The 9,354-nt window shown below is 38.3% G+C and overlaps 1 protein-coding gene across 1 annotated transcript; it reads right to left on the bottom strand.

Annotated features, from left to right (window-relative positions):
- Positions 1-4,514: 4,514 nt before the first annotated feature.
- LOC122646257 (G-type lectin S-receptor-like serine/threonine-protein kinase At4g03230) lies at positions 4,515-5,144 on the bottom strand. Its single transcript, XM_043839780.1, has 2 exons — positions 4,930-5,144; positions 4,515-4,792 (listed from the first exon to the last, which is right to left on the bottom strand). The coding sequence occupies exons 1-2, from the start codon at positions 5,113-5,115 to the stop codon at positions 4,550-4,552; spliced, it is 429 nt and encodes a 142-aa protein (XP_043695715.1). The 5' UTR covers positions 5,116-5,144; the 3' UTR covers positions 4,515-4,549.
- Positions 5,145-9,354: the final 4,210 nt, after the last annotated feature.

The following is a 9,354-nucleotide window of genomic DNA, read 5'->3' as shown; positions in this document are numbered from 1 at the left end:
ATCAATCAAATTAGAATTTGGATCCAATGGTATTTTTATAAATTATTTACAAAATATGTTTTTTTTATGATCAAATATATTATTATATTATTTCAACGATGTTTGATCACATTTTTTACGTCCGATTGTGATAACAAAATCTCTGATAAGGACATGTACGATGAATTGGAACTGCTTCCTTCAGCCACGAACCTCTTTTACATAAAAAAATATGGTATTAATGTAATTCCATTACAGTTAGACATCAAATAGTTTAATGGGATATTATGTGTATTTCTATGCACATCCCAAACACCTTATTTGAATACATGAGATGTTTTATAATTACAAAATAGTTGTATGGTACCCTAATTTTGTTATATTTAATTATTGTAGATATACTATTTATTACGGGTGCAAGTTTGACCCTATCGGCCCGAACTTGCCCTGGCCAACCCTGAGCCCGAACAGGGCCTGGGCTGAGATATCTTGGCCCTGAGAACAGGTCAAGGCTGAAAATTTCTAACCCTATGTTAGGGTCGGGTCGGGTCAGGGTTGAGGCCTCAAGCTGAGCCTGGCCCGGCCCGACCCAACCCGACCCGACCCTGTTTTAAGTTATACTATTAAATATATATTAATATAGTATGTATATTATAAACTTTAAATGTCAACCACATTTTGGTATATAATATATTATATATGAAGATAATAAGTGATATAAACATTTTATTATAGTGTTATTTTAAGTAAAATTGACAATTTTCTCTCCGGCCCAGCCCAGCCCATGCATCTCCCTTTCCCCTCCCCATGATCAGGGACAATCAGGGTCAGCCCTCCCTGACCCTGAAGGAGGGTCAGGGTTGGAATTTTCAGGCCCTAAGTCAGGATCGGGTCAAGCCTGGGCCCAACTAAAGAGACTCAAGGTTGGGCTAGGGTTTTATAAAGCCCGGCCTAATCCGACCCTATTGCACCCCTACTATTTATGGAACCATGATATTACATATTCTTGTGGTTATGGGAATGGATTTATATGAAATCTGTATGAATGGATTGATTTGAATTGATATCGTATGGAATGGTGATGTGTAATGAGATCTCTTTCTCTCTCTCTCCTCCCATTTTTTTTTATAAATTCATATACTCCACTCCTTGGGCATCCCAAATGGTGGGTTGATTTCTCCAAGGGGGTTCTTTATCAAAGGATATGTATAGATCTAGGTTGCACTTTTATTTCATTAATGTAATCTGATGTAAGTTCAACCGATGGAGCATCAAATAGCATAAAATTTTGGTGGAGAGCTTCATATAATTATGACAAGAGATGGATGTTAACATAAAGATATTGAAGATAGAGATCATTCATGATGATGACATCACACGATGCATGAGAGGCATGCCCTTATATTTCTTTAATTAAAATTAATAAATAATTCAGTGAGAGTAATAATTTATTATTATTCTCACTGATCTTGCCATCCCATAACTATTTTGAACTGCTATGTTGTTTTACATGTGATGTATGGGCTCTATTAATACCCTCATTGTTAAAAACAAGTGGGTTATATGGATTTTCCTTAATGGGTAGGAATTCCATGGTCTCCCATAATGGTAGGTATAAGGATTCCATAGACCGACTCCCGTCGATACTGATAGGATGATTCTAGAGTTGGTCAACGAAATAGTCTGCATCTATCTCTCATTGGATAAGAACTTGGACATAATTAATGAGGAGAGAGTGGCCTTACCCTTGTGACACTATAATTCACACTGAATTTATGTGTATTCACTTGACTTGAGTATGTAGCAACTGATAGGTTCTAGTTATGATACTCAATTGACCAGAAGCATTGGAGGCCTAGGAGGCAGACAAAATAGTCCACCCATGCATAGTATCTGCAATGACTCCTAATAAAGTAAGTTGTTCGTATAGGGTATGGTTTGTTCCAATTCATATCTCAAGTTGTGAGGGAAGCTTATTATATGAAATGCCATTGATTTAGAATATCCCACTTGCATTCAATGGTTTACTTATTCATGTGTTATTTATTCTATCGTGTACATGTATGTAGATCCTTCATCAACGGCATCATCTTCCAACATCAACTATAGTAACCTCATGAATGATAAAAGAAATATTGAATGGAAATAATTATGTGAACTGAAAAAGGAGCATCACTTTACTCCTAACAACTGAAAGCCTCTTGTCTATCACTAAGGAGGATACTCCTCCCATTCCTCGTTGGAGCAAAGGTGAGGAAGACCAAACTTATCATAAGTATTGGAGGAAAGACTCCAAGGCCAAATTGCTCATCCTCAACTCAATTAAGAAGTCAATAGTTGACTCTAGCAAGTATTTTCCAATGACTGGTAGCATGTTGGATGAACTTAAAGAAGTGTATAGTAAGCAGAGCCGGCATGCTCATAACTAACTTGCCAATCTCATCCATCATACCAAATTGGCAGAAGGGATTTCAATTGTAGAGCAAATCATGGAAATGAAAAGTCTCTTTTCTAAACTGGAAACCATAGGCACCGTATTTACCCTTAAATATAAGACAGACGTCATTCTAATTTCTGTTTTGTTTGCATACAACCCATTTGCTCTCAATCTACGCATAAACAAGATTAAAGTAGATCTCACAGAGCTGGGAAATATGCTGACAGAAGTAGAGTCAACTATCCAAAAATAGAAGGCCGAAGTCTTGGCCACTAAAGTAAAGCCTTCTTCGGAGCCAAAGCAAAATCAAGAAGAATAATAAGGGTAAATTTGGCGTGACAAAGGGGAAAGAGAAAGACAATAAGAAAAAGGTTGACAAAATGAAAGTGTTTCTAGTGTGACAAGAAGGGACATTGGAAGTGCAAGTGTCTTGCTTACCTGGAAAACTTTAAGAAGAAGCTAGAGGATAAAGAAAAGAAAACTCAAGGTACATATGATACTCTTTGTTTTTTATGAGTCAAACTTGGCTATTGAGCCATCTAACTCGTGGCAGGTGAACTCAGGGTCCATTGCACACATATCCAATATGTTGTAGGGGCTCAAGTAGACAAGATGGCTGAATAGGAATAAAATGTGTCTAAGGATGAGCACTGGAGTTGAAGCCATGGCGATGGTTGGAGGAACTATGATATTAGAATTAGATTCTTCTGTTTTAGTTTTGAAAGACTATTTTTGTTCGCTCTTTCAAAAACATTATTTTTGTTTCGAAATTAGTTTCAGATAGTTATTTCTTTCATTTTTCATCAAGGCTTGTAATTCATTTGAATAATATTTTAGTTGCTTTTTAATATTTACAAAGTGGTTCGTATTTTCTAGACTCTACCTGTTTGAGTTAAAAATACTACCGCAAACGTACAGGTCAATCGTAGCTACGGGTCGAAAACGATGAGATAAGCCATCCTATCTTACTTATTTAAAGTAACGCGAGAGTAAACCAAATTAAGATGATTAAACTAAACTAACGGTCCTAATATATGCATCTAATGATTCCAACGGCCTAACCATTCATCATCTAACCTACCAAAATTTAACGCGGAATACGAGATTGATAGATTGAAATTACCACATCCACACACATACAAAGAACATAAATCCAAGAGCAAAGAGATAATACCCGAAATTTGCTTGAACCGAACTTGATAAGACTTCCTCTACCAAACTTGAATTCGCATTTACATCTACCAAATCTGAAAATCAAAATAAAAAGGGAAATTATCAAGGCCACCCCCTGACGTTTGCCTATATTTTAAGGCACACCCATTAACTATCATAATATCAACCGTTACCCATTTTTTAACGGTGTTAACATAGAAAATTTCTCTGACCAATATACCCTTTACAGTCGTTAATTTCTTTCAACGGCTACCTTCTCTTAGATTTGTGACACGTGGTTTATCAAAATTCAACGTCTGTATTTGAACATCCAAATTTCACCCATTTCATTCAACCCTGACCCTCTTCCCCGTATTTTTCTCTTCTCTCTCCACTCCTCCCTCTCCGACTGCAAACGAACTCCCCTCACTCCTCTCTCTCTATACCGGAATACCCATAGGAGACGGCAAGAAGGACCCTGCTCCAAGTAACCACCTCGGCAACCAGTGTGGTCCAACTACTGTTGTTCCCTTCCGCTCTGTGGTAAGAAACCTGTTGTTCCCTTCTGCGACAAGAAGAACCCTGCTCCAAGATTGACTAGACTTCTCCCTTGAGCGACGACTGTTCCCTCGCTGCCAGAGTACCCATCGGAGATGACGGCAAGCAGTGTCGTCGTGCTGCTATTGTTCCCTTCTGCGCCAAGAATAACCCTAATTTCATTTCGGAACCCTGTTGTTCCCTTGAGCAACGATTGTTCCTTTCTCCTTAGAGGATTTGACTCAGAGATAATTTCTCTATCTCATCTACAGGTAAGCTTCTTCCCCAATTTGTATTTCAGTCTCCTTTCTCTTTCCTCTTTGTCTCTCATAATCAGGGAAAAGGGAAATTATCAAGGAAATTATCCGGATAGAAAGTAAAGATTCATCAATGGGCATATTATCATCCAAAGAAGCTGAAATGTAGAATAGTATGAAAGATGATTTAAAAGGTCTTTAAGTGAATTAGAATCTCACCAAAGATAAAGGAGTCCAAGCTTTTGTTGGGCATGTATTCATAATGCAAAATTTTTTCATCTCCTTGAATAGAATACCCAAGAAGTCTAACAAGATTTCTATGCTGAAGTTTTGCAATCAATAAGACCTCATTTTTTAATTCATCTAGACCTTGTCCAGAACTCCTTGAGAGCCTCTTGACAGCTATTTCTTGTCCTCCCATAAACTTTCCCTGTGGCATAATTTTCAAATAAAGTCTTCTTTATTAATCAAACCTTAAAATCTACTCAAAGACATACCCTTCCCCCCCCCACCCCACCCCACCCCCCCACCCCCCCAAAAAAAAAGAAAAGAAAAAAAAAAAAAAACCTTGTAGACAGATCCAAACCCTCCTCGTCCAAGCTTATTTAGGTTAGAGAAGTCGTTTGTGGCAGCCACTATGCTTTCAAAATCAAAAAATGGTACATCTATACTCTTCTCATCTTTTCCAAATTTGCTTGAATCTTGTAAGTCTCTAGCAAGTTCGGCATCCCCATCAAAAGAAAAAGATGACATTTTTTGATTACTTTTCCTGTAAGCTGGATTTTAAAAGATGAACAGCATTTTTAGAATACAACCAGTGGTATGAAGAACTCACAAAATGTATTTCATTTGTATGAATCAGGGATTAGTTTACTACCTACCTTTTCTTTTGGCCACCGAAATGGGAACGAAGACAATAAAAGGGGGACGGGATAGGGTTAGAAAGTTTATGCCTCAGATCAGTGGATTTATTCAAGTCCAATGGAAGGACTTGAGCATCTTCAAGATATCGAAAAATATATCATGCCACTAAAATATATAGCTTACTAGTCAGTGCATTTTATTTTGCTTTTAGAATAGACAAAAAGGTTTACATGATTGTCATGGTTATTTGTCCCTTTCGTGTGCATCCTTTGTTGGGCTTGGGTATTCCGATCATTGTACTTTAAAATTGTATGACAGAAAATTTCATGAGTGAGTTGTTAGTGTTCAGGAAGTTAATGAGGCTTCTACCAGGTTTCATTATTTGATGCCTGAAATAAAATCAAACACAGGGAGTTTTTTATGCCCCCTTCAGCTGGAAAAATTGCTCTGTGATGTTAATTGTGCCTATGAATAGTTTTAAACTACAGAATCCAATTCTCTGACTCATTGCTATTATTAATTGCCATAGCTAGAAGGAGATGAACCATTTTATCTTTGTGAGCAAATATTGGCAGAAAGGCCATATTATTGGTCAATGACAGAGTTTGATTTTTTGTGGTTCTAAATTCTCAAGAATTCTACGGGGATGAATTGTGACATTTTTAGAAGTAATTGGCACTGAAATATCCTTGGTCTCCTTTCTTCTGTATGAAAATATTCCATAAACTTAGACATGTGTCAATTCCTTGGTTCCCAAAACAGTTTTCAGGTGCTATGATAAGTTTCTATGGTTTAACGACAAAATCACCTCAACAACCCCTCTACCCCTCCCCCACTCACAAAAAAAAAAGAGAGGTAGTTCCTCCTTAATTCATGATACTCCATGTACACCACTCTTAAACTGGGTTTGTTGCTGTTAAATTAAAGTCATGTACATATACATAATTATGAAATTTCTAGCATGTACATCACCAACAGTTCTGTTTTATATGTTACCTTGTTTATAGCGAAACTTGGTGGTGTATCTCATTGTAATAGCAGCTTCTATTGCTGTAAAATTGCTGTTGTCCCTTTTCACTTTATATTTAGAGTATGAATTGCCAATTGCATCAATGTGCCATTAGAGCTTGAAAGGAATTTAGGGAAGAACCCTGTTGTTCTCTTCTGTGTAATTTATTCCCATTTTTTCCTATTAAATTAAATTAACATGGTTTATGGAGGTAAGTGAGTCTTTAGCTCAAAACAGAAGAGCACCTGGGTTTGTTCCCAGGAGATGGTGGTTCGAATCCACCAAGATTCTCATGTATTCATCGGTGGGTTCTTTATTAATATCTTATTTTGAAGTGAATACTTGCATAACTTGTGCTCAAATGGTCACAACCATAAGTGAAAACAATATAAACCTGGCAAATTAGCAAATGAGACTTCTATCAAACATTGATAACCTTGTGGTCTTGCTATAACCAATTCTTCTACTTCATGCTTTTTCTATGCTCAAATGGTCACAACCATATGTTAATACAGAGAGTGATTATGTGATGAGTCATAAAACTACCCTCCACTCAGGAGATGACACATGTATGGAACTAGGCCGAATCCGAGAGCCGAACCGGACAGCAGAGCCCCAAACCGGGCGCTAAACGAGAAGACGGTCACCCCTATCATCGGCATGGCCGAGCACTGAGGTTGAGCAATATCGATCGCCGAGCGTTGGGCCGGGCTCATCCTGCACGGCCATACGACTAAGGGTCACCAGGGACGAACACCGGCTCGAGCGCCCGGATAACCTGCAACGGTAGCACGCTGGCCAAGCCGAGCATTGTCCTGAGCTTTAAGATGGCGGCCATCTGGGCCGAGCACGAAGCCAAGCAGAGGGGGCACGACCGCCCAAAGCCGAGGCCTCTCCAGAAGCGGTAACTACGACCCACCAGGGATCACGGAGCCACATCATCATATCCCGATAATCACGGGATACGAATTGGGCCACAATCCAGCGGCAAAATCGAATCACGCTCCAATAAGGACTCTTACCTTATTAAGAGTCCGACTCCGAGAATAACTCTCCACTCCGCTCCGCATGGAAGAGCCCAACCGAAAGAAGACTCTTACCATACAAGGACTCATCCAGCCGCCTCAACTCATCCTATAAATACCCAGGTATATATGGAGCTCAAACGCTCAACTCACTTTTCACTAAGTGGATACGCTGTTGCGTCGGAGACCTAACTTAAGCATCGAAGAGTCCTTGGCCGGAGCCACACTGGATCTCTTATGCTCACTCGGTTTTTGCAGGCTAATCCTTGGGCGAACCGGGCGACGGAGGTTTTCACACGCAACATTATGATTTTGATATCAGTATTGTTAAGTCATAAAAAGAGCTTGGTGCTTCTGGAAGGTTGTTAGATTTTGACAGTGCTTTGATCTTGACAGTGCAATCTGGACAGAATAGATAGGTAATAAGAGAAACCAAAAACTTGTATAAAATGTCAGTCAGTAAATGATCAGATCTAAAACTATTCTGATAACTCTCAGTCTAAGAAGGTTAGATTGCAGTTCAGAAGCAATAACAATTGAGTAAAGGGGAAGAAACTAGTTGGCACTATGGAAAAGATCTACTGTAGTAAAAGACCTTTCTATAAGAATATAGAAAGATCACACCTGAGCAGGAAATACAAATATGAAGTTGAACGATGGGAGAGAAGGCTGCTTATAATATTGTATGACTCCATGTAATCACCTGTGGCATAATATCCTTTAGTGATTCAATGATTTTTTTTTGGGGAAAGGGGAGGGGCATACAAGAAGTTTACAAGTATGCTTTATATAAATGCAGCAATTAAACAACAGTACAAAAACTAATTTTTTTCACACACCCAAACCAGGATTTGGTAAACACCAGCAAGTTGGCTGCTTATATTGTCGGTGAAAACATTTCTCACTACCATCCTAATGCTTTTGAATGGAATAAATGGTAGTAATAGAAATCAGATCACTTTACCAAAAAAAAATAGAAATCAAATCAAAATCAGATTGCTCAAACCATTGACAGAATCAGCCATCCATTGTATATTGACTAGGGATCAGTCCCACATATGCATCATAACTGATTCTCCGTTCTTTTCACACAAACTACAGCAATGTAATGCAAACATTTCTGAAGCAACAATTGCTCTTTTCGTTAGGGGAACTTTGCTTATAATTTTGCCTATTTGAGTTGCTTTAAAAACAGGAGCTACAGAGTGGGAAAAGTACATGGTATATAATTCAAAATCATAAAGTGCATGACCAAGTTATAATCAAAATACATTGAATGTTCCAACATCCAAATTACATCGTCTCAAAATACTCAAACATCCAAAAAACAGTATTCCATCCCTTAGAATCCTCTTGTCTACTAAAACATTCAAATCAACTAGAGACCACCGCCCTCTTTAGCTAAACTGCTTGCAACTTTTGCATTTCTTTTTGCTCTCATCGCTGCCATCTTCGCTCTTATCCCAGATTGTATATTTTCACTTGTGTCTACAGAAGCAACATGTGATCTGGTTTTCCTTTGAGAAGAACTGACACCCTCTTGACTGGGTTGGCTACTGTGATTTCCCTACACAACAAGTATAAATAATATGAATATATTAGCTTATACATTAGATTTGTTTAAAAAATCCAAAAACAAGAATATATTAGCTTATAAATCAGACTTGTATAAATAATATGAATATATACCTTAGTTGCTACCCTTCTCCTTTTAACACTAGTAACTGTCTTACTAGATGCTACCCCTTTCCCTTTAACTAGACCACCTTTGCAAGTTCTCTTATTATGGTCGTTCCCCTTACACTTATTACATCTTACGGTTGATGATCTCCTTCTAAAGTCTGAAGGGGCTCCTTCATCAGCATTCCTCTTCCTGTTCTTGTTGGGTCTGCCTGGTCTCCTTCTCAAATCAGGGGGTTGCACCCTACATGACTCACTACTACCTGCCAATTCTCCCATAGCAGGTTGTGCATGGATCATCTCTCCATATGTTAACATATATCTCTCTACCGTATAATAGCTATCACAGTAGTCTTCAATGTTCTCCTGCATGACTACAATGCAATGTGCTCCATGTTTACAAGGCAGCCTAGT

This window comes from Telopea speciosissima, chromosome 1 (genome assembly GCF_018873765.1).
Source record: "Telopea speciosissima isolate NSW1024214 ecotype Mountain lineage chromosome 1, Tspe_v1, whole genome shotgun sequence".
NCBI classification, from domain to species: Eukaryota; Viridiplantae; Streptophyta; class Magnoliopsida; order Proteales; family Proteaceae; genus Telopea; species Telopea speciosissima.
This window is presented reverse-complemented; position numbering and strand designations above follow the sequence as displayed.

Excerpts from the sequence above, each read along its gene's own strand:
- LOC122646257 (XM_043839780.1), bottom strand. The coding sequence starts at position 5,115 with ATGTCATCTTTTTCTTTTGATGGGGATGCCGAACTTGCTAGAGACTTA. Across the intron at positions 4,793-4,929 it reads GGTTTGGATCTGTCTACAAG|GGAAAGTTTATGGGAGGACA; the intron begins GTTTTTTTTTTT and ends ATTATGCCACAG.